We start from the raw sequence: 25,561 nt of genomic DNA, 5'->3' as shown, positions 1-25,561 counted from the left end.
AATTCCTGACTTTGCCCAGTCTCATTCTTTGACTCTTTTGCTCTTCATGGAGTTAGATGAGCTCAGTTTCTGTCAACGCCTTTTTTATAAAGCGCATTAAGCTGTACACGGTGGCTGTTTTGTGGCTGCGGCAGATATGTGCATGCTGTGGGTTTCACCAGCTCCCTCTGTCAAAGACGAGGAGAGTTATTGATCGACTGCTCGGCGCTCGCAGTGTGGCCAAGCGATGACGCCGTCCTGCTGCGCTGGAATTAGCGATTAGCTGTAAAAGGAAAAAATGCACATGCTGAATGTCTCTCTGTGGCGCTCACCGACACCCCCCCCCCCCCCCCCCCCCCCCCCCCGTCCTCTCTCACCTGCAGCCGTTCGAGGCCAGTGACCTGCTGCTGGGACTCAACTTCTCAAAGGTGCTGAGCAGCCTGGTTGCTCTGAATAAAGTGACCGCAGGTTAGTTAACATATGTACAATACGAGTGAGTTTCACGCTGCATGTGGGGGTGTTTTTTAATGAAAGACATGCAGGTAGTCATGGCTGTGTGGGCGCTCACTGCAAATAGCAGGTCTCGTGTGTTTTATATTTTTGCCCTCTCTGTCCAGATATCGGCGTGGGCAGTGATTCGGTGTGTGCCAGACACTCCTCGGCCCACCGCATCAAGTCGTTCGAGTCGCTGTCTTCTCAGTCTTCACTGGGCCGATCCTCCAAGCTGCTGCAGAACCAGTTTCGCAGTCTGGTGAGGTCAACGACTCTCAGTCAACGACTCTCAGTCACAGCGCAGTTTAGAAACACAATAGAACTGGTAACTGTTAGTGTTTCTTTTTTAAATTTGGCACAGCTATTAGTAGAAATGAATAATCAATATAGACACAAAGTAGTTCATTAAGTGTAGTAGTTCAGGGAATGTTTTAGTATGTCAATCAATGTTTCCATGTTGTTAAAGGACAGAAATAAACACATGTCTGTTTACAGACATGACATTTTGACGTTTACATATGACGAACGCAGCCGGAGATTGTCCGAGTCAGGGACAATTCTAGAAAATCCGTTGGCGTCTGGGTAGAGCACGCAGGAGGCAGGACATGACAGCAATCCTGCAGTGGAAAGCAGTGCTTTTGTTTGCAGTCATCAACACGACCCAGTCGCTCGTGAATTTCCTGTCGATTTTCTCGCCGTATCTTCACATGGGCTCACTCGGACATTTCCCAGCAATTTAACTCGAGGCACTGGCAGGAAAAACTTTTGAAAAATATTTTAAAGTAAGCTTGATTTTGATCAGTTATGGAAAGGTTTGCAGGAGACCAGCAAAAACATCAGTCACTCGAAAAAAATACTTTTGTATTATATATGTAATTGTTTGGAACATCGTAAAGTCTCTGATGGGTGGAACTGATGAATATGACGAAGTATAATGAGTAATACATTTTTCCCAATATTTGTTTTCACAACATGGATGAATCCTCACATGTTTCACAACAAGACTCCGCTCTCATCCATCTTTGGTCTCCTGCTCACTGCCTTCGTTTCCTCTTTGCTAACATCCTTCCCTTGATCACGTCAGGACATGTCGGAGAACAGTGGCCAGCAGCTGCTGGTGAGGGCACGTTTCAACTTCCAGCAGACCAACGAGGACGAGCTCACCTTTGATAAGGGCGACTTGATCGGCGTGACTCGTCAGGAGGATGGCGGCTGGTGGGAGGGGATGCTCAATGGCAGGACTGGGTGGTTTCCTAGCAACTACGTCCGCGAGGTCAAAGGCTCTGGTAGGTACCTCGGCTACTGCTATCTAAGCAGGAAGCCTATGGTGGGTGAGATGAATTTCAGCGATTTTAATGTGAAAAGAATATTTCTAACTAACTAAAAAATCACTACACAGAAGTGTAGTGATTCCTTACATTAAGGGATAGTCATTATAACCTCAGGAATCAGTCAGTTGGATCGTCCAAACCACATAATTCAGAAAAGGTTTTCTGCTCCTACTTCCTCTGGGAATGGACGCAGAGCAGCTCGAAATATTTAATAATGACAGATGTTTTACATCACTCAGACAAAAAAAGACGTGTTGTTGAGGTCGTGTTATTCTACCTAAATAATTAGTACTGTGAGTGTGAGTGAGTGAGTAAACATCACTTGTATGCCTGATGTGCACTTACTGTGTACTTAGAACAGCGAAAAAGCCGCTTTCTGCTTTAACTCTGCAACAAAACAACAGCCACTATAAACTTTATTGTCATTTAAAGACGGTAGCATTTCTTTATGCAGCCAATTATATTTTTTTCAATTTTTGCATTTGGAAGTAGAGGACTTTCTTGGAGTAACACTAATGATTTTTGCACAAAGGTATTTTTTCAGTGAGTAAATAGCAAATCAGCGCTTATCCCTAGATATTTGTGAGATTATTTGCAAATATATGAGGGGAGGGCAGATAAAACTAAAATACTGCCCATTACATGATACTCGGCATAAGATAAAATTTTTCATTTACTTGGCTTATCATATAGAAATTTTTTTCAGAATTTAGTGTGGGTCGGTGCATGTGCAGTAATTATTGTCTTTTCCTTCTGATCACAGACAAACAAGTGTCTCCCAAGTCCGGCACCCTGAAGAGTCCACCTAAAGGCTTTGACACTTCTGCAATCAGCAAGACGTACTACAACTTGGTAAGGACGCAACTCGACAGTTACTTTTGTAAATAATTTGTTAAATTCTCAGTTATATGGAGTACTGGGATAAAAGGGCAGCTTCAACCACAGCTCTTCCTAAACAAACCACTGACACACTTTCTCTGATCTGTTGTCTGAAATGCCCCTTGACTATCCACAACAAAATTCCTGGATTCACAAAGCTGCGATCACAGTTCCATAAAAAGTGATCTTGTGTTTTCTTCACACACTCTCATGCCGTAGGAAGCGTCTTGTTGTGTTCAGTTTTCTGAGAGCAGACAGCTTCTAAAACGTGTCGGATGTGATTTGTGATGATTTGTTTGGTACTAGCAGCTGATTGTTAACAACTGATAGGGCTGAATCTATATTTGGCTAAAGAATATTTTATTAAAAATGAAAGGCTGATTTAATAGATATGATGCAATGTGCTTCATTATAATTCCATTATAGTTGATCAATGCCACTCTGATAATGGCGGTGAACCCGTAATTTTATTTTGCCACTTTTTGATCAGATATAAAGTATATGTAAAAATTGCATAATATGCAATATAAACTCTGATGCAGAAAATATGTTTAAGGTGTTTGATTATGGAAGAACAAACGAGAACAAATTTGTTTCAACACATTTAACTAATGATAATTCAATTTGATCCACTTCAATCTTGAGCCAATCTGCACGATCAGTTCAACACATATTTTATGTGATCTGCAGTAAATTAGTGTGAACATTTTTTCAATGGCTTATCAACTCAAAGAATTTTGTTCTAATTCATGATATAAAGAACACTGGTAATTTTAAACCCCTAGGAATAGTGAGAATAATAAGCCTACTCCCGTTTTCAAGATATGGACAATTGTAAATTGAAACGTTTTTTCCCCTTTTTGTTGTAGGTGTTGCAAAACATTCTAGAAACGGAGACAGAATATTCCAAGGACCTTCAGAGCCTCCTGACGAACTACCTGCGACATCTTCAGGGCGTTGACAAGTACGACTACGTAATTTTTGCATGATTGTTATATAACGGGAAGCTGGATCAATCAGATCTTGTGTCCCTCCCTAGCAACAAAGCTGAGTTCAGTATCTGACTTTCACTTGTCACCGAATATGTTATCTCATTATCATTTTTTTCTTCCAGACTGAGCTGTTCGGACACGGCTTTAATTCTGGGAAACCTCGAGGAGATCAGCACCTTCCAGCAAATGCTCGTCCAATCACTGGAGGAGTGCACCAAGTTAGTCCCTCCCTTGCACACACAGCCCCACTGCAGCAGCATCTTCACTGTTTCATAATAAGCACAGGGACATCTGGTGTTGGACCGACTGTACTACAGGGATGGGGAATACACAGCACAGCATTACATTCTGCTCCTGTGTGTTTTCTTACTAGTGCAGGAGAGCTTGCACAGATTATGTTTTTTCATCAGTGTGATGTTTATTTTCCTGCAGGCTTCCAGAAAGCCAGCAAAGGGTGGGCGGCTTCTTCCTCAACCTCATGCCACAGATGAAAGCTCTGTACGTCGGTTACTGCTCCAACCACCCCTGTGCGGTTAATGTGCTCACCGAGTACAGGTGCGTTTACACATCAGCCACATTTAGTCTTTCAAAGGTCTTCATGCAGCACAACGGGTCTCATGGAAAAAGATGTTACACGGTGTTTAGTATTAGAAATGGGAGAAACCGGACGGGGTTGTGTTCTTGGACTTTGTAGAGTTTGTCTTTGTTTTACAGTTGTTGTTGATACCTGCGGTTTGCTGACTGTGGCAGATATCGTGGCTTGTCACCTTGGACACAAAGTGCACACGTTGCAGTCTACTTTCCATTACCAGGGCAACTGCAGCTGAGGCAGTATTTATTTCTATAGGAAGCAAAATACAACTGAAGGAGAGCGAGTGAAAGGAAAACCCTGCTCTAAACGGTAATGATGAAATTACTGTGAGCACAGTGCAGGAGGGTAAAGATCCAGATCCTAAACATTGCTTGTTAACAATCCACATGAACCTGACCTGCATAAACTAGTTCTTAAAACAAAAAGAGACCAGAGTCACAGCCAGATGATTGGAGCTGATGTGGTCAGGCCAGACAAACCCAACACTGGCAGCAACACGATGCTCCACAGAGCAACAGTGGTTGAAATTAATTTGGACCCAGCATTCTTGGTTACCTGGGACATATAGGGACATGTGAAGACCTCTGTTAGTGGAATATTAGATACATATTTTAATACTCAAGCTTTAATAATTGAGCTGGTAGAAGCTGATCTGAGGCACATCTGGGATACAGGAGGAACTATCAGCTTTTGAGTGTTACTATGAAAATATCCAAGTGCATGACTCTTCAGTTGTCCTTTTTTTTTTTTGGTGTATACTGTCATGTTTTTTGAGAAATGTTGAATATCGAAGCTCAAGTGTCTTTCTGCGGATTTGTTTTTCCTCTATTTTTTATCATTGCAGATTGAATATGTTTTGATTTTGAGCTGTGAGTCCAACACTTAAATGGTAATGTGTTAACAAACTGTTTGTGAAGAAGAGAACACTTTCAAAGGTCATCAAGGTTCCATGAAAACCCAAATAAATCATTTATTCTCTCTCTTTCCATCCTCTTGCAGTGAAGTATTGGGGGAGTTCATGGAGGGGAGGGGCGCAGTCAGCCCTGGGATCCTCACGCTGACCACTGGCCTGAGTAAACCTTTCATGAGAATTGACAAATACCCCACCTTACTCAAAGAGCTGGAGAGGCACATGGAGGTGTGTGTCTGTGCATAAACATTAAGCTAGATGTGATGTTGTGTTGTGTGTGCTTGATAACCCCAATTTTTACTTTCTTTCAGGAGTGTTACCCTGACAAGCCAGACATTCAGAAGTGCATGGCGTCTTTCAAGAATCTGTCTGTAAGCTGAATTTACTTCCTGTCTTGTCAGACGTATCGTGTAACCACACGTCCATATTGGATGAATTGATCGCAGGCCTTTAAACAGTTGTCTCTTCTCGCGATGCCAGGCTCAATGTCAGGAGGTGAGGAAGCGCAAGGAGCTGGAGCTTCAGATTCTCACCGAGTCCATCCGGCTGTGGGAGGGGGATGACATCAAGACCCTGGGCTCTGTGCTCTACATGAGCCAGGTCTTAGTCCAGAGTCCTGGCTCTGAGGTACAGGCTACCATCTACCTCCTTCACCTGCACCTCACTTAGCTGCTAAAAAATAATCACCAGCTGTGTATATAATATCACAATTCATAAATTACACTGTTTGTTTTGGTTGTTTGTTTTCACCAGTTAATTTTATTCAGCAGTACATAATTAACAATTACTCCCCAGAAAACATTAATCGGCTGCAACTTGCTGCGAGAACACACCACATAATTGGCTGCGATGATAGTTTTTAAAGTTCTCTGTCTCGATTTTCAAAGCCAAAAACGGCCTGGCACCATTTCGTCTTTCAGATTGTCGATCGAATTACGTTCCAAACCGCTCACTTACGTTGCTCAGTGCTGGCTTGCTGAACGGGCCACACACAAACTGCAAAAAATATGGTGAAGCAACTTTCTGTAATTATGCAGCAAAGATTTGGAACAAACTCCCACTACAAATTAGAAAGGCATCCTCCAAAAAACAACTCAAAACTTATTTTATTGGTCTAGCTTTTAATTGATTGAACCATATATTGTCTTTTATTGTTTCATGACATTATCCCATGATAGGTTTATATAGTGATCTTCACATTGGATAATACTCATATTATGTTCTTGTATTCTCTCTCATATCCTCTCTATATTTACCTCTCTGACTTTCATCTCTTCCTATTTCATCAGGAGAAGAGTGAGCGTTACCTCATGCTCTTCCCCCACGTCCTCCTCATGTTGTCTGCCAGCCCCAGGATGAGTGGCTTCATATTCCAGGTGAGTAACTGACACTTTCTCAATCTTTAGTGATAAAAGTCATAGTTTGGACTTAATATAGTGGAGGAATGTTTCCTTTTCCACATGTCCTGTGTCTGATCTGATGATTTCCCTCTGCAGGGGAAATTGCCCCTGACCAGTATGAACGTGAACAAACTCGAAGACTGCGAAGCCTTTAAAAATGCTTTTGAACTCAACGGTGAGACCGCACGAGATGAGCTAGATGCAGAGTTTAAATTAATTTGCAATGCCTTCAGCAACATCGTCTCTCTCTATCCCTGCAGGCGTGTTGTTTGACCGTCTCCATGTGGTGTGCACCAACCAGCAGGACCTGCAGGACTGGGTGGAGCACCTGACCAGACAGATCAAACACACCACCGCCACAGCTCCCAGCCACAAACCTCTCACTGTGCCCTGCCACACGGTCAGCAGCTAATGATCACAAACACACACACACACACACACACGGAGGTTCTTCTCTTTCGTTATTTCATACCCAATGGAGAGGAAACGACTATGAATATATATATCTTTATCCAATAAATATAGTATGTATTTATGTATTCATGATTTAAGGAGCTGAACTGTTCATTGTGTAATAATCAGGTCTTGATGTTTCCTTTCCTCAGCTCCCATCTCACCCCCTCACCCCATCCCGGCATGCGGATGGTAGGGCCATGACGGTGGCCCCCACCTACCACACCCTGCCTCACCCCTCCTCCCATGGAACATCTCACAGCACTATGATGTGGGGTCCGCTGGAACCGCCCAACACCCCCAAACCGTGGAGCCTGAGCTGCTTGCGGCCCGCACCCCCGCTACGGCCCTCTGCGGCCCTCTGCTACAAGGAGGTGAGGGAGGACATCCCTGTGTGTATACGTTTTTTTATATGCATGTAGATTTTCAATTTTTCAAAAAATTATTCTTATTTACAGGATCTTAGTAAAAGTCCTAAGAGTGTGAAGAAACTCCTTCCCAAGCGCAAGCCTGAGAGAAAACAGTCTGAGGAGGAATTTGCCTTGAGGAAGAGTAAGTGTTAAAGTCTTTCCCTTTTTTATGTCCAGAGTTTGTGTTGAACTCAAATACACCACATGTGAGTTCTTGCTCATGTTACAGGCACAAACTCTTCCACAAACCAATTTTTTTTGTGTGGTTTAAGCAAAAAAAAAGATGCAACGTGTTAATCAGTGAACTTGAAAGGTGCTGACAGGCAGATTTCTTGTCTGCTGGCTCTAGTTTCGTACCTAACGCACAGCAGTGAGAGTGGTATCCGTCTTCTCATTTCACTTTCAGCAGTAAGCATATTTTCCCCAAAATGTCAGACTATTCTTTTAATAATTGATGATTGTGTAATTTACTAAGCAAATTTATTCAATATATCGGGAGGGAAGCAGTGACCAGAGATCTTTTTGTTAAATTAAATTTCTCTCTCTCAGGTACAGCGGCTCTGGAAGAAGACGCCCAGATCCTGAAAGTTATCGAGGCGTACTGCACCAGCGCCAAAACCAGGCAGACTCTGAACTCCAGTAAGAAAACACAACATTTGACTCATACATGTGCATGCACTAAAGAAGAAAGGTTGCTACCGGAGCTCCCTGTCTTTGAAATAACTATGTCTGTATTCTGTGACTCGGTGCCTTTCTTTAACACTGTCATTCTGAACTGATCCTCCTAACAGTATCTTTTTCTTCTCTGTCTCTCCTTCACTCTTCAATCCTTGTTCTCCGCATACTGTGCTATAATTTTCTCCATGTTTTCTGATTTGCTCCATCATCTCCTCCTCCATCTTGTTGGTTTTATGATTTATCATTTGTTGCGTGTTGCGTATGCTGCCCCACCCCCTCCCTCCCTCCCTCCCATGCACCGTCACTCCTCTCCCTTCGCCCACCATTTCTTCCCCTCAACATTCCCAACGTCACTTTCACCTCGAACCCGCCTCGACCAGCCTGGCAGGGCACCGACCTGATGCACAACCACGTGCTGGCCGACGTGGATCGGTCCTGTGTGGACTCGTCGGGTCGCCGTAGCAGCGTGTCACGGCCAGAACTGAGCTCTGACCTTTCAGAGGACTCTGACTATGACTCCGTCTGGACCACCCACAGTTACAGGATGGGTTCAGTGCCGCGCAAGAGCTGCATCTCTCACCAGAACTAAGAACGTACAGTACCGCCACGCTGTACTGTAATGTAACGTACAGCACGTTTACCTCTTTTACCTACAATGTATTAAAGGAAACCTGTCTTTTTTATTTATGTATTTATTTTCTATTATATATTTGTTCTTTTTTTTGTTAACTTATTGGTTTATTTATTTTTTGACAGTTTGTTTGACGATGTTTTAAGCATCTCCCTGTTGCCTTTGCCACTTTTCCCTTTTATGTGCCTCCTCTCTTTCTGTAGTTGTCATGCAGTAAGTGTAAGGTAATTCTTGTTTATTTATCTTGAATGTGACCACTCCCCTTAATTTGACCATAAATGCGGTGGACTCTCGTAGCAGAGAGTAAAGGGAGGTTGGAGTGGAATATGGGGGTGGGGGGAGAACCAGGGACGGGAGAGATGGGGACGGAGCTTTTCCTGTCTGATATTCAGATGTAATTCAGGAACGAGTTTATTCTATTTACCATGTACTACTTCTCTCCAGTATGTGATTTTAAAGTATGTATGCTCAAACATAGCACAGATGCGACACATGCGCGCACACACAGGTTGAGGCACATACCCTGCTGCCTGATGATATAGCAGGATGCAAATGTAATATCCAGATTCCTAACATTTTATATCATTGCTGATTTGTTTTTTTATCATTTCAAGTTTTATTGATGTTGCCAGCCCAAAGCAGAATAACATAACATAACCAGACCACTGCTGAGTAATCAATGTTCTTGCCAACTTTGATGGTATGTGAAAGTCAGTCCGTTCTTTGTTGTAGCAGCTACAGAAAGAGGAGATCCTCACATACGCTCCAGTCAAGCTTTTACAAACTGGATGAAAGCCAATGGACTAAGATCGGTGAATTTAAGGGTCTGTTCACTTGCTTTACAAAAGACTTTACATTTTCTCACTTACCAAGAGTACTGTCTTGCTGTGCTGATAGTTTGGGTTTTATTTATTCAATCTTTTAGATTTCGACTTAGAGAATAAGTCTTTCATAATAATTCATCAAAAGGGGATTGGATTCAAATGTGGCTGAACTAAACTAGAAGAGTGCTTTAATATATGGCGCATACCTCCACCAAGTCTAAGGCCCCACCTCGCCATTTTAGATAAAGTGGAAAAATTTCCTGGATCCACCAAATTTCATGGAAATGGGATCAGTAGTTTTTGAGAAATCCTGCTGAGAGTCAGACAGACAAACAATCAAACGGGAATGGAAACGTATCCTCCTCGTGAAGGTAACAATTAAACGCCAGTAGGTGAAATTACTTTTCATTTCTGTAGATAATCCCACCTCACTGTCTGCAGTTTTAGTTGGCATGGCTTCATTAATTTCTTCATATAAATGTGTAGTCCGTATGAAAAATTAGTCATTGTATTAGGTTGAAGGCTGAGAGACCAGGCAAACTATCTGCATGACCAGATGGCCTACCACCACTCGAGATAAGTGAGATGATGGGGTTTCTTTGTATTTTTTGGTGAACTGGCCCTTTTAAGTTAACATTTTGATAATTTACTGTATTGTGTATTGTCTCCTATAAGCATCATCCTTTAAAGCCTGATCTTAAATCCAGTTATGTTGTCTGTCAGTGGTTCCACAGGGTTGCATTTACAATACATCACGTTTTACATCTTACTTTAGTAAAGCTACTTCATTAATGATTCAAACAGGCATAGCAGGCCATTCTGACACTAATAAACAGTAAACTACAACCTAATACAGCTACAATTGTCTAATACAAAATTAATATATTTATTTGATTGGGATTTCTCCTGCTAGCTAAAGGAATAGTCCAACATTTCAGGTATTTGGATTATGCTCAACTGATTTCTTGCTAAGAGTTAAATATGTAGATCACCACTCTAATATCTGTTCGTTGAGTATGAGTCGGGAGAGGTGTAGGTTAGCAGGCACATAAAGCAAAATGTGTATTTAATTCAATATCTTAATCTTCTAGTTATGAGAAGCTGGTTTAGCATAGCAAAAAGACAGGAAGAAGAGTAGCTGCCAGCCTAGTTTATTGAATTTGATTAGTTTTCATTCATCGAAAGATGAATCTTTTAGTTTAATCTCCTGGCTATGAGAACAGAAAATAACTATCAATTTAAATTGGCTTTGCTAGTATTTCTTCCAGTCTTTAAGCTAAGTAACGTAACTAGCGTCTGGTTAGCTTTGCTTGAGATTCAGCTTCTGGTTGGTTGAGCTAAGCTAACCAGGTTCTGGTTAGACATTAGAGTGGTGTCAAGTCTTCTCATCTAACCCCCGGCAAGAATGTGAATTATCCTATTCACCAAAAAGGGCGGCAACCATTTCTTTAAAGTGGAGCTGTTGTCGTCTCGGACAATTTGACGAGGTTAGCGTAATGTCAACAAAAAATTCCCGCGTCACGAACTAGCACCTATGCTACGGCCTCGTGAGCCAGATATGCCTCTGTGTTGTCTGGCTCGCGAGGTCTTCCATACTATCTTGCATCAATAACTATTTTTATGAAGAAGTATTTTTCCAGTATTGGTAATAAAAGTACAGTTTGGCATCCACGTAGAGTCTATCTCCTCCTACAGTGAGCAATGTGAGTGACATGTGGAATAAATCGGTCCATGTCACAGTGCTACTTAATGTTTCCGATATTATTTCTTAATTCATTATTTTGTATACAGGCTTTTATTTATTTATTTATATGTTATTATGTTTGTCGATGTTTACGAAATGATCCCTGGATGAATCATTTCTTTTTTTCTTTTTTTCGATTTTATGGTCTGTATCAAAGTTTACACTGAAATTATAACATGAAGTGTTTGAATTATTTTGCACAATCATGTAAGGGGGCAGTGGGTGGGGGGGAGGTTAGATCTGTTAACTTCTGTACTTTTTTGTCGTCTACCTAGAGTGTGTATGATATAGTCCTAAAGGTAGACTCAAGTATTCAGTGTTACTGTAAAGTAAATTCTCATTCGTAGTGTAAATGCTCACCTCCGGTGTTTTGACAGCATTGAGGGTTAGAAAAAAAAAAGAGGTGGTGATTATACGGGAATATTTCGATGTAAACTATTCACTCAACCTCAGAAGAAATGTCAGAGTGGACTTGAAATATGAAGAGCACATAGTGTCCCCCTCTGTAAATACTAGTTGTCATGGAACAAGAAGAAAAAATCCATTCTACCTTCTATTTGAGCTAAGAATATCACTGTCCTTACATCACGTGCTATGTTTTGTGACAGGTGTATTCTGTGAAACTACGTCAAAACTGTGGGACAGGCAGGGTAACAAGACTGTCTTTGACAAAATCCTCTCAGTGTGCTCTAATGCTGTATTCAGTTCACACACGTGACTACGTCTTATCTGCAAACAGCGCCTTCAGTGTAATTGTTCTACACTGCTGAAGTGTTCAAGTCCTAAACGCTGTATTATGAGTTTTGAATAAATCTGTCATTTGGTAGACGCTGGCTTCCTGGTGATTTGTTAGGAGGGAAGGTTTGTTTGTGTCTGGTGTGCCTTTTCATTTTTGGGGAAGATAGTGGAGTTCTCATTTACAGAGAGTTGTATTTTGAATGAATGCTGGGATTTTTTGTCTGGGTTGTTGATTTTTTTTGTCAGATATCTTCACAGACTCTCATTTCCTTTCACTTTCCTTCGGCTCCTATCTGATTTCTTCTCTGTGCATGACTAACACACTACCACTGCCAATTGTGTTGTATATTTGCTGCTCTTTGATGCTGTGAGTCCTTCAAAATGAAGTTAATACTGCTCTGAAAAAGCAATGTACTGGAGATAACTCAGTACTGACTCACACAATGTCTTACTACTGTTTAGCTTATGTTGGTTATGGAATCCCATGTATGTGTGCCCGTCTTTGTCATGTACCTTTGTACTCTGCTTTGTAGCCAAAGACAAATTTCAAAGTGCACAATAAAGATTTCTATTGTATTCTAAGGTGGGGAAAAATAAAGTGCCACATATTGAGTGCTCTTCTGTTTTGAAACAGGACCGCGAAAGGAAACAGGACTTCACGTGATCATCCCTGGTGAGGAGAAAGTCCTTGTCGAGGATCCCAGTCGCAATGGACAAAGTGCAGCGGAAGATAAGTAAGATGATATGCTTCTCCTCTGTCCTGAATCACTATCTTATCACATTGTAAATCCCATGGAAAAACCGAAACCAAAAAGGGCTTAGTCAACTTGGATACCCTGACTGTGCCACACAGCCCCAAGACCACGTTTCAACATTTTCCGTACATTTTTTGAAATGTTTGAAAAGTGGGTTTACAACCCATGGCATTGAAACTGAAACATTACAACAGGTTGGATTATCTAGAAAGGTTAAGTACTTCACAGTGCGGGGCAAACCAGCAAATGTTCAGTGTCCCTTCAGTTTAATTTGAGAATTTGATGACATAAAGAATATTTGCAATATAACCAGACTTACCCTTTTATGAAAACATGTTCCGGTCAACATACTGACTGTGAAGGGGTTGGGGACAAAACCCAGGGCCCTCGTTCTCTGCAAAAATGTAATTACGTGTGACATATTACAGCGACCTTAAACTTTTGCAATGTATATATTGGGGGTATTACTGGTGTGCTGACCTTTGCATCGTATTGTCTTAAAGGAGCCTGGTGGATGTGGTGTATGCCCTGAGGGATGAGGTTCAAGAACTAAAACAGGTGAATAATTGGGAGATTTTATGGTAGATCATGATGGAAAGCTTTATTTAATATATGACCTATAGTTAAAATTATCTGGTTTAATTATCTAATCTGAAAAAAAGGAAGCCGAGTCAGGCATAGGCATAATGTTAGCAAAGTGGAATTATTATTTATAAAAGACTTCTTTTGGAAAATTGTTTGGGTTTTTCTGTTTGCTTTGCACATAGAGGTTTGAAAGCGGAGATGTTTTTACATTATTTGAGCTAATGTAACTGTTACCTTAGTCGCCTTGTCTTCTCTAAATCTGTTCTTACAACAACATGATTTCATGATTGTTTCCCTCAACAGGATAATAAGAAGATGAAGAGGTCACTGGAGGAGGAGCAGAGAGCACGGAAGGATCTGGAGAAGGTTGTGAGGAGGGTTTTAAAGAGCATGAATGACCCAACGTGGGATGAGACCAACCTGTGAGGCCCTCGTGCGCCGTCTCCATCAGAAACTTTGAAAAAGAGGAAAGAGCATGCATATGTGTGGACTTGCTTTCCCTGTGCGTGAAATGCACACACTCGCATACAGTACATCATTTAAGGCTGGTTGGGTGATTGAGAGCAAGAGTGCACCCGTAATTGTGTAACCGGCAATTGTGTACTTGTTTGACATGGATACAGGACAAAGTTAGCCGATCGATAACACAGTAATATTCCTTGAACACCAAGCAAGAAGGCGAGCAAATCACACACTTCAATCTACTGGCTGTGGAGGTAAACCAGGTGGAGGTAAACCAGGTCGAGAGATCATCGCCCTCTGTTACAATCATTTGTCAGGACGCTGTCCAGTGGTACATAAATGGTACATTAATGGTGTTAATATCACAAAGGCTTTGGACAACTCTGAATTCGAACCATGCCATTTCATAACCTCTTATATTATTTAATTTCTTTTTATGAATTTCTTTTTGTTGGATGTCTTTTTTACTGACACGGACTTGTGCCAGGAAACTCATCTTTTCTGTCATCTTTACTGTTTGACCACTTTGCGGTTTGACTTAATGTCTGCTCACCCTGAGGGAAGTGTGCAGATATTAACTGGTACTGTATATTGTAAATACTGCTAAATGATGAGCCTTTGTCCTTTGGGAGAAAATAAAAATGTTTTTAGAAGAATGACTTTGAGTTGCTACTGAAATCTGTTTCAAGACCACAGACACATTACATTGACTTCATTATGTCTACCTGATGCAAAGAAAGAATAGTTCACTTCATAGGAATACTGTTTCTTTGTCTGTGTGAGCACTGCACTGAATGGGAACCTGGAGCTGCCCCATAACGGGTAAACTCCGTGAATATCACCACACCAACTTGTTGGCCTTGTGTGCTGGTTCCAAACCATCTTTTTGCACAATTACCCCTTACAAATTATAGATTGTATACTCCTGGAGAAAACGGTATTGCCAACCATGCGTCTGTCCTATTTCTAGTAGTAAATTTACTTCTTATATTTACCGGGGTACTGCATATTGGTACACTTCTGAAGGCCCTCACTTTACTTGACTATACTTTGGAGTCAAATATTTTACTTTGAACTCCACTACAAGTATCTGACTGATTTATTTACCAGCTGGCTGAAATGATTAATGCAAAAAATATGCTGAACTTATAAATGATGTAGCTACCATCAGTAGGCTATGTAAAATAGGTAGCCCTAATTTATAGCTGCCTGCAACATGAAATGAATGCTTCACAATAATTCACCCATAGTTATAATTCACCTCTGTGATTCTGAAAGGTCCATTTTTTCTGCATAATGAGTACTTTTACTTTGCTGCGAAATAGTTCGCACTTCGGAGTAACCGAACAACTCCCACTTATGTATCGCTCCGCCCACACGTGACGCGTTTTTTCAAAAAGGCGGGTTTATTTAAACCGTTTCCGTCCGCCATGTTTGTTCCGTAAATCTCCGGTTTGTTTACACGACACACGTCGGCTGCGCCTCAGACATTGTTAACAACGTGGTGCTCCCGCGCCGTGCTCCCCACAACTGTTAATAGTAATTCAGAACTTCTCCATTTGACATATAAGTTTAACTTTCTGCTGGTACACAACAGTTGGACCTTCACTTTGGACGGACTGCACCTCTTCTAGACGGGAACACCTGCTCCACCTCACCAAGCTAGGTAGGCTACGTGCTGCTGTGTGCTAACACAGGTCGTGTTTTGTTTGTTTGTGTACTTGGCAATATGAGTAAAATATGAGGCAGAAGCTGCTGCTGAGCTTCTGTTTGCAGTTTACACGTCCGTGAATAATGATAATCGCCCATCTGCTGCTTATCAACACAACATAGCATCGTAGAAATATAATGTCTTAGCTACAGTGGCACATCATGATAAAGAGACGTTGCTACTCTCTTTTGTTACACCTGCGCTTTTCTTGCTCTGACGAGTTATTATTCATCCAGGTGTCCGACAGTTTTTACACATACGGGTACTTGCGTGTCTGTAACTATACTGCAAACTGATAAACCCTGCACACATGAAGAGCAGAAACAAATGTTTGTCATCTTTACTATCAGTATTTAGTTGGTGCTTCATGTCCTTTTTCAAAATGATAGTTTTTATGCTCTTATGACCCAGGTCGAGGTGTATGATGTTTTGCTGGTGGTGTATGGTTTTGAGGCTACGTCTCAAAGGGCGGAGAGGTTAGTCCACTAACCAGCTGGTCGACGGTTAGATCCCCGCTTCCTCCAGTCCCCTTGTCGAAGTGTCCTTGGGCAAGACACTTGACCGTTAACTGCCCCTGATGGCTGTGATGGCAGTGTGCGAATGATGTGTGATTATGTATATAAAAGCACTTTGTGAATGTGTGTGTGAATGTGACTTTAGCAATTTTTTTAGTATAGAGTTTTGTAAAAAATAGTTTTCAAAGATGGTGTCTAACAGTCTGTTACTGCTGAGCCGTCTACCTTAGTTTGCTTTGTTGCCCACTTCTGCGAAAGCTTGTTAACAATGTCCATCTGTAATATTTGAGAAAACACCCAACTGCTGCTATTGCTCATTGCCCGAGTGCAACTTGCCGTATCCGTTCATTTCTCGATTAGTTCATCATCATCATCACTTCCCAGTCTCTGCTGTGCTGACAGTTATGCTTGAAGGGAGCGATGAAGTGATCTGCGTTCACCCTATCCATCTGTTCTACACGAGTTGACTGAAGTTGAAATCATTTAAAAACATTGAATGTTGTGACAGATCAGTGTACTTTTGAATTGGTCAAGCTGTGAAATAGCTAAAACTACAAAATAAGTTTTAAATCCCATTACACAGTTCAAAATAACTTTTTCCAAAACAGGCCACAGATATCAACGGTTTGTAATGTTGTTTTCAATCAGTTTTTGAATAAATCTTCATGAATATGTATATGTTTTTTTTTTTTTTAAAAACGACCGGCATATTAAAATCTATTGTGCCTTCGGACCATTGTGACGAGCTTTGTGAGACGATCCCATTTTGCCGCTGTCGGATGAATAAGCACAGATGTCAACCTTTTCACTGTGACTCTCACCTTGTCCACTCATTAGTAATGAAAACGGTTGCCTTTTGTTTCACATTGAATATGCCCTCATATAGCAACAAAGGCACAATTCACATTCATCCTGTGGAGCAGATCCCCGGCAGATAAAGCCAGGCCGGCGCTATCGTGCTCTGACCTTTCTGGCCCGACTGTCACCGTGTCTGGTGGGCCGGCTATACCACTATGTCCCAAATAATGAAACAGAGCCTTGAAAAAGAGCCATTTCCTGGATGCTAATTAGTATCTGGAATCTTCGTTAGTTGTAATTACCTGCGTTTCTAGGTGGCGTTACATGAGAACACATTGCTGTGACACAGGCTGCTCCAGGATTCCTTTATTCCTGCTCTCCCACTTTACCGGGACAAACCTAAAAGCCTTCTCCTTCATGTCAAGTGTCTGGTGGGTGAGAAACTCCTGCACTGAGGAGGCAGACGTTTATTATCAAGGTTCTGACCTGCCCCAGCCCTTCTTCGCTCTCTCTACCTCTTTCTTCCCAACAGGATGGAGTGACAGCTTGTCACTGTGGCTGCTCCACAATACGGCTCAGACCCCGCGACTATTGTGGGCCGCTCAGAAAAAGCATCAGGGTCTTTTCTCTTTCGTTCACCCTTTTCTCTCTCCTTCTCAAAGCGCAGAATCAATCAGATGAACACAAACGCGCACACATGCATACACACGACTCACTTCTTCTCCCTTCGCTCTGTCTATTCAGCAGCCAGTGATCATTTAGACTTGACATGCATTGTGGAAAAACTGAGCTGCTCTGCCTCTTTCTTCTTCTTCTTTCTTTCACTCCCTCTCTCTTTCAACTGTCTGTCATTAATGTCCAGGTCTTACAATATGCGAACAGAGGAGAAGAAGAAAGTGAATAGTGAGGGATGAATTGATGGATGGGAGGATAAGCACTCAGTGTCTTTTCTTTAAAGATTTGTTATTGTACAGTACTGTCTCCCAGTCATTTTTGGTTGGTGTTTCAGTCTGAAAGCCCGTCCACGTGCTCTTTTGTATGGGAAAGCAATAAGGCCCCATTGAACGAGGCTGAATGGACCTGCCATCCTTAGGGGCTGAGGCCTGAGGACTCCTATTCTTTAGCCCCCAATCTAATTGGAGCTGAAATGAAATGGAGGTTTCTTATGAAAATAGGCTTTGTTTGGCCGCAAGGCTGGTAATTCATAAACAATAAGCAGGGCCCCATTGTGTAGATAATAATATATTCATGCTGCTGGAGATGGGGAGAAGGCAAAGCGAAGGGTGAGGATATATAAGGGGGATAGTCGGCGACAGGGATGGAGAGTGGAGGGCTAAGCGGAAGGGGAGGAGAAAGACAAGGAGCTAATAACAAATAGTGGGTCAGGGAAAATTGGTAATGGTTGGGTAGAGGCAGAGGACTTAGAGGAAGTCAAAGGACTGAAAGTGGGCAGGAGTGAAAAGTGAGTGGGAGCGAGGAAGGTGAAAATGACAGAAACATGAGTGATGGACAAGATAAGAATGAGGTGAGGAAGGAGGGAAGGAGATTGGAAAATGGTTTTTGAGTACCTCTGAGCCGACAGGTGACCGGTTCGGCAGCAGTTGGGGGGGGGCAAGTGAGTGAGAGTATCACAGAGAGGAATAGGTTGGACGGTGCAAAAGCTGTTTGAGTTGAGAGTGGTGGAGCTGATGGAGTGGACTGGTCAAGTGCACAGACAGAGCCGAGCAAAGCATTCAACGTGTAACAGGCGGGTAGGGGATACGAGGAGAGATGAGAGGAGAACAGCGTGTCTGACAGAGGGGGCGGGGGGCTTTCACCGCCTGGAGACGTGATGGGTGGCGGAGGAAAACAGGTGAGCGTTCCTGCCACTTACTGGAGATGCGTCAGTCTTGTCTAGATGATCTGTCATTGGTAGTAACCTGTAACCGTGCAGAGAGCAAAGCTGAACCCTCAACCTTCATTCTTAAAGAAGAAGTTTTTCTGTTCGACATTTGCTGCAGGACCGAAAAAAGTGCTGGACTTGAGTGGCGGGCTGATTGGGGGACCCAGCTTCCTGCCAGCTGATTTTTAGTAACACTGAGAGCAATTCATAACCAACTGGATCCTCCGGATGCTTTGTGCTGCAATCTTGATTTCCAGTTCTTTATCATTTTTATTCAAATTTTTTCCCCTTTTATATCGTGAGCAGAGTTTACTGACAGCGAAACGAGAGGATGTTGAGGACGTGAATGCAAGTCTGAAACTGTTAAAACGGCTGATTGGTTTTTAACTGCGTAAGAGAGATAGAGAAAGAGGGAGAACTCTTAACTAATGGTGAGTAAACCTGAAATGGCTCTTTTTGGTTGAACTTTGGTGTGTGTGTGTGTGTGTGTGTGTGTGTGTGTGTGTGTGTGTGTGTGTGTGTGTGTGTGTGTGTGTGTGTGTGTGTGTGTGTGTGTGTGTGTGTGTGTGTGTGTGTGTGTGTGTGTGTGTGTGTGTGTGTGTGTGTGTGTGTGCTAACCAAATCTTCAAGTTCGTGGTTAAACTGGGAAGATTCAAATTGTTCTTAGGAGAAATGTAAGCTGTCCTATTAATATATGAAAGTTGATGTTAGTGGGAAATGGTTTTTAACCAAAAGATGGTGTAAAAAAATAGTTTTAGGCCACTCCCCCTCCATTTTGGTTGTTGTTACGTGGGTATTGGCCAAGAAGTGGTGGTATTTATTTAATAAATCCAATCGTGTGCTCCATGGATTCCTGGACAAGTGGCACCGTCAGTTTTTGTTTTGAGCCACTAGATGTCAGTATTTATTAACATATCAACCAGATTGTGCAGCACCTCTTGCCTTAGACCAAATTCAGAATAAAACTTAAAACAGAAAATATCAGGACATGTAATATTTGTTTGTGTGCATGCATTATTTTTATGCAAATTTTTATTGACCTATATATAAAAGATGAAGATATATACTTAACGGCAATTATGCAGCAGTAAAATCGAGCCAATGGTCTGTTGTTAATGTTAGTGCTATAGATAACATTACTTTCAGGGAGATTGGTCCAGAGTTGTCATCTTTTTGTTTTGGTTTAGAATATATATGAAAAGGAATGTAGAATATTTGATTGCATGTCACATTAAAGGTCATGTATTCATTCTTAATTACATGGTTACCTCCACCACGAGATGGCAATCGCACATAAGAAAAATCCCCTTTTGTGTGTGTGTGAGAGTGCACGCGCGTGTTTCTGCGCGCGCGTGTGTGCTCTCCACAATAACACCATATGTCTTTACATTCAAATGCTTTGGATTTTATCTCCTATGTTTGTCTTTTACCTCTTTAACCTGCAGTAATTCGTGAATAATCTGTGCAAACAGAACTGTATTTTTCTCTGCTGGAGCTCCTTTTTTTTTTTTTTTTTTTTTTTTTTTTTTTTTTGCATGCAGGGAAGTGGTTGCTGGCGGTGCTGGTCACTACAAGTGGCTGGCATTCGGAGCCTGGTAATCAGGTTGTGGGCAAACCGGGTGGCAGCGCTCCGAATGGTTTGCTGGAGATTATCCCAAAATTATCCATGAATTATCCCCCCGAATTACGCCATTCCAGTCAGGCCTTGTCCATTGATGGCAATGGGAAGAAGGGAGAGTGTTGGACGGAGTGTGTGCGTGTGTGCACGTTGTCGGGGAGATTTGGATGGAGCGAGCAGTGTTGGTGTCTGTCATGGAGCGTGTGTATTTCTGTGTGTGTGTGTGCGCTCTGTAATGATTCTGGCAGTGTTGGTACATTGGGGTAATGGAGCATGTTAATCCACATCAAACAGCTATTAACAGCAGATTTTACTCATAAAAGTCACTAGTTACAGGAAGGGGAAGGACACAAAATTAACATTCATCCAGAAACCTGTTTACCCCCCCCAACTGTGGCCCGTGTTTTTGTTTTCCAAGAGGCATTTTTTGTTGTGCCAAAGGAAACACAATTGTGCTCAAATGCAACAGGAGTTTGGCATTTAGCCCTCCGACTAATCAAATCCCCCAAATCTGCCACAAACTGCTGTATAAATGTTGTGTGTGTGTCAACATTGTCATGAAAGGTGCTTATTCCCAGATCTACAACTTTTCAAGCCATTCAAGCGTTGTGTTGAAATCATTTCTGTGAGTGGCTGCTGCCACTGCGCACTGTTGCTGTCATTAAATTCTGGGTAGATAGCAGGGACTATTTGCCTGCTTGTGTGGGGCTGCTGGAGCCACAGGAGGATGAATAGTGCTGGTGAACCTCTCTGTGATAAGTGTTCGGTAAACGGGTCAGAGGATTGTCCTCCAAGGCTCAATCTGAGCTATTTTCCCTGACTGAGAACACAAATTATCCTCCGTATTCATCCCATAAACAGGCCACCGCTGGAGCAGAAACCGCGTAGGTTTGTTGTGGCTGTGTTTGCGCGCTCGCTCTCCCTCTGCTTTCTTGTTGTTTAGCTGAACGCAGGACTGGTTGTGCATGTGAACTACAATATAGTAACTCGTGCACACTTCTCACCCACTCGACAACAAGTCCAAATGCAGAACAATGGATGAAAGCACAACTATTAAATATGAGGAAATAATTAGATGGAGAGCAGGTGCAAGTGGAGGATCAACACACTGCTGAGGAAGAGGAAAACTGAGAGGCAAGGGGGGGGGAGGCCGCGGTGATTTAAAGGTTAAGTACTCCCGTTTTTTTTGTGGATGCTGGAGGCTACTTCCTGCCGGGGCCCTGTTCCTTGACCTGCTGGTTAGTAGAGAGAGGCAAAAAAAAATTGTGAGAGAGGGAAGGAGGGAGAGGAGACTAAAGCTGCATGTGAGGTTGCAAGGTGAGAGGTGGAAGAGCTAGAATGGAAGGAGTATTTGCCTCTGGCTGATGGGGAACAATTGGACACGCGGACACACACACACACGCGCACGCGCGCGCGCACACGCGCGCACACGCGCGCACACACACACACACACACACACACACACACACACACACACACACACACACACACACACACACACACACACGAGAAGCAAAAATGGACATTCTCACACACTAAGAACTACAGTCCCAGCAGGCACATGAACTTCAGTGCAGTAGTTGCCATGGCGATACACTGAGTCGCTGACCCCCCGACTCAATTTTTCCTGCCGCTTGGCTATTGAAAGAGATGATTGACAAGTGTCCAAATGTCAGCCGACCCAGCTGGCCACACAGATGGGGGGCAGCCATTTTATGGCACTTTCACTCACAGGGAGGAAGGTGTGTGTGTTTGAGCGTGTGTGCATGTGCATGTGTAGAGATGCAGCCATGCATGTATTGAGTGTTTGTTAAGGCGGAGCAAGTATTAAAATAGCAATCACAATGTGTATCTACCCCCACTGAACATCACAAGATATATACATACACACACACACACCCACACATACACATACTGTAGATGACGTTGAATCCACATGTAAACATAAATATCCTGACCTGCTAAATAAAACAAATGCTTCTAAATAAAGCCCTTTTGTATGTGAGGCAGGGTCGTATATCTAGTTTGTCTGTTGAGCAGTGCTGATAACACGTTCAGAGAAAGGCTGGATTGGTCGGCGATGGCGCCTGTTAAGTTTGTAGTGTTTCCTGCTCTGCTGTGCTGTGCTGCATATTTACTGTATGTGCCAACAGCACTGATGGACTCAATCTGCATGAATCCACTTATTCACACATTCAATAGTAATATAAACAGTAGTTTACACATGGCAGTTAGTCTTTCACAAAGACCTTAACTTTGTCTCAAGTCGAGACTGCGTTTGCTTTTTTCCGTGTATTTTATTTCTTTATTTCTTTCCTCCTGCAGCAGGTTTGTGTTTCCTCGCTCCCTTTCTTACTGTCTCATTGTCTGCAGGCTTGAAGGGATCGGTCTTATCTTGATCACCCACAGCAACACATTAACCTCTTCTCTCTTATCTCTACACTGGTCATTAGTGCCAAAACCCTTAACGTCCTATTGACAAGGGGGCACAGAACTCTGTGCGTGTGCGGGGTTGTGTGTGTTTGTGTGAGTATCTGAGAGCGCGTGCATGCGTTGAGTTATCTTGGTTGACATGCGGTTGAGATCTGCTGAGTTGGTGATCTTAGCCGATATCATTATTTTTGTGTGTGTGTGTGTGTGTGTGTGTGTGTGTGTGTGTGTGTGTGTGTGTGTGTGTGTGTGTGTGTGTGTGTGTGTGTGTGTGTGTGTGTGTGTGTGTGTGTGTGTGTGTGTGTGTGTGTGTGTGTGTGTGTGTGTGTGTGTGTGTGTGTGTGAGAAATATAGCAGGAGCAAGTGGAAGCAGGAAAAAAAAAAGCTGTAATAATATTTCTGCAGATAGTATTTGATATTATGAGGCATCACTCCAAAGTTTAACAGGCGATAAAAACATATTTATGTACTTTTGTTTTAATCCTTTAATGATCTTTACATTTTAAAAAGATCTGATTTACACATCTTTTCATTCAATTGTATTCTTTGTTTACTGAACAAAATGTGATTTGTAAATGTAGTGAGTATATAAAGAAAGAAAAAGGTCTGAATGACACTTTTCTCCCAATTGAAATCTGTGCAGGAAAATGCAATAATTGAATAGCTACTTTTGCTCGTGAGGCCATTTAGAAAGTACTGAAGGCAAATAAACTGTACTTCCGTCTCTAACGCTACTGATGGAGCATCACACTTCAGGTCTTTAAAACAGCCAGCGTATCACAAATTAAATCAAGTCAATGCTATCATATCCTGATGCAAAGCAATCAAATCACTTACAGCAGCAAGTTTAGCACCTGCCATAAACACTCACTTGTACATCCGATGGCTTTTTGAAATACAGAAAGCAAAGTAACAACCAAACCATACGTTCACATGAATTCATTCATTAATTCACTGCTTTTTACCTTGAATCTTTTCAGGGTCACAACTGCTACGATTGTTGTAATTTAAAATAAAATAAAATATTGAATTACATATATTTGTGTTCCATAACCATTAAAACTGACTGACAGAAAATAGAATAGCATTTCTGATAATACGTGAAATGTAGGCATTTAGGTTTGAGTTAAGTGTGCCACGTTTTAGTCGCTGAATGTATTATTTTCTAAATGTAGCTGTCATCCGTCTGTGGCCGTGTGTCGGTGGGGCTGACAATCTAACAGGTTAAAAGAATAATTGGAACTCTATTTACCCCCAAACAGCCTCTCCTCTGCACATAATTACATCCACTCACACACGTGTGCGGCAGTGCACTATCACATACTGAGGAACACTCAGTGAGAGAGGCAGAGAGAGAGGGAGGTAGAGTCCCTGCACTAATATTTAGGTAGTAACAGTCATGTGTTCGAGTGAACCCTCCTCTTGTCCTCCTCTTCAGTGCAAAGCACCGTCAACCACTGGCATTCACAGAGTGAGAGGAATACACCCCGCATTGACCGTACCCATCATGCTTTGGGTGTGGAAGTGCTGAGTGTGTGTGTGTGTGTGTGTTTGAGAGAGACTGAGAGATGTGCTTGTAAAAATGTTATGACAACACCTTCCTCTAAGGTGAGGGGTCCTATAGCGAGTGAATATCTGTAATTAATGTATAATGCTGTATACTGTATTATAGGCTTGCAATTGCAACTAACAATTATTTTCATTGATTACCCTTGATTTTTGTATTTTTGATAAATTGACTGTATGGTCAATAAAATGACTGTTTCTATTTCCCAAAGTCCAATGTGATGTTTTTTCTGATTAATAGTTAAAAAAAAAAAAAAAAGCAATATTGGAGAGGAAGCACCTTTTTGGCATTTTTTTACTTGATGAATTATACATTTTTCAACATTGCTAATAATTCTTTTCCTGGCTAATTGAGAAAACTAATAAAAATATTACGGTACTAAAATTAGGTTATTATATATATATTGGTGAATTACTACTGGCATAACTGTTGCTAGTATATATAATATACATAGTAGAAGGCAATGTTTATATATTTGGATTTGGTTGGATTAAGTAATCAATAGGAAATTGGGTTATTGTTCAGTATTTTCTGACATTTCACCAAATAAAAGATCAACAAGTAATCAAGAAACGAATCATTATAGTTGCAGCCCTTCACGTATACACACCTGTGTACATTACATACAATGATTCATGATGGCAGTTGTGATTAACATGTACAGGTACATGTTGTTGCACAATTGCAGGTTCAGTAGATGTAATCATCTTCCTTTTTTTTTTTTACCAGTAAACATAAAGGTGATATTTAGATGGATGTTCAGTTCAGCTGCAGGTGAAGCCCTCATGTATCAAGTCTCTTCAGGTTGTACGTTTTCACCCTGCGTCTCCAGCAGTGCAGTGCCCGCGCTCGGACATTGGTGGCGCTGCTGCTGCAGCACTGTGATTAATGACTGCTGCAGCTATACCGTGGATCCGCTCACGGCCGCCGGCATTACATTAGGGAACATTATCTAAATACTCAACAAAGTGAAATTGAATTTAGGGCTCCTTCTCCAGCCCCCCCCCCACCCCACACACCACACACCCACCCACCCCTCCTCCCACTCTGCTGGGTGAACTGGCCCGCTCTAGGATCCCATTCTCTCCTTATTGTTAGAGTGAGTCAAGCAGGATCCTCTGCTCTTCATCCACCCTCAAATTGAATCAGTCTCAATTTGACCTTTTTATGTACCAGAATCTTCTA

The 25,561-nt window shown here is 42.1% G+C and overlaps 2 protein-coding genes across 27 annotated transcripts in view; both read left to right on the top strand.

Moving 5' to 3' along the window:
* arhgef7a (Rho guanine nucleotide exchange factor (GEF) 7a) overlaps positions 1 to 14,514 on the top strand; it is a 44,734-nt gene extending 30,220 nt beyond the window's left edge. For 3 of the 5 annotated variants that reach the window (XM_035651270.2, XM_035651269.2, XM_035651268.2), the window contains 19 exons: positions 363 to 447; positions 597 to 730; positions 1,556 to 1,757; positions 2,566 to 2,654; positions 3,551 to 3,645; positions 3,796 to 3,891; positions 4,106 to 4,228; positions 5,265 to 5,403; positions 5,487 to 5,546; positions 5,656 to 5,802; positions 6,465 to 6,551; positions 6,672 to 6,750; positions 6,836 to 6,975; positions 7,181 to 7,402; positions 7,487 to 7,580; positions 7,988 to 8,077; positions 12,688 to 12,787; positions 13,312 to 13,366; positions 13,697 to 14,514. In XM_035651270.2, coding sequence (XP_035507163.1) covers positions 363 to 447; positions 597 to 730; positions 1,556 to 1,757; positions 2,566 to 2,654; positions 3,551 to 3,645; positions 3,796 to 3,891; positions 4,106 to 4,228; positions 5,265 to 5,403; positions 5,487 to 5,546; positions 5,656 to 5,802; positions 6,465 to 6,551; positions 6,672 to 6,750; positions 6,836 to 6,975; positions 7,181 to 7,402; positions 7,487 to 7,580; positions 7,988 to 8,077; positions 12,688 to 12,787; positions 13,312 to 13,366; positions 13,697 to 13,819 — 2,160 coding nt within the window. In that variant the 3' untranslated portion in view covers positions 13,820 to 14,514. Of the gene's footprint in view, positions 1 to 362; positions 448 to 596; positions 731 to 1,555; positions 1,758 to 2,565; positions 2,655 to 3,550; positions 3,646 to 3,795; positions 3,892 to 4,105; positions 4,229 to 5,264; positions 5,404 to 5,486; positions 5,547 to 5,655; positions 5,803 to 6,464; positions 6,552 to 6,671; positions 6,751 to 6,835; positions 6,976 to 7,180; positions 7,403 to 7,486; positions 7,581 to 7,987; positions 8,078 to 8,496; positions 12,142 to 12,687; positions 12,788 to 13,311; positions 13,367 to 13,696 lie in introns of those variants that run through there. The other 2 variants (XM_035651272.2, XM_047337186.1) reach the window with 2 other exon arrangements.
* A 735-nt stretch (positions 14,515 to 15,249) lies between these two features.
* sox1a (SRY-box transcription factor 1a) overlaps positions 15,250 to 25,561 on the top strand; it is a 79,731-nt gene continuing 69,419 nt past the window's right edge. For 17 of the 22 annotated variants that reach the window (XR_004784399.2, XR_007032147.1, XR_004784395.1 and 14 more), the window contains exon 1: positions 15,314 to 15,521. The gene's annotated coding sequence lies outside the window, so the exon portion shown is untranslated. The other 5 variants (XR_007032141.1, XR_007032139.1, XR_004784400.1 and 2 more) reach the window with 4 other exon arrangements.

This window comes from Scophthalmus maximus, chromosome 14 (genome assembly GCF_022379125.1).
Source record: "Scophthalmus maximus strain ysfricsl-2021 chromosome 14, ASM2237912v1, whole genome shotgun sequence".
NCBI classification, from domain to species: domain Eukaryota; kingdom Metazoa; phylum Chordata; class Actinopteri; order Pleuronectiformes; family Scophthalmidae; genus Scophthalmus; species Scophthalmus maximus.
The sequence above is the reverse complement of the archived record's forward strand: the minus strand, read 5'-3'. Positions and strand labels throughout refer to the sequence as shown.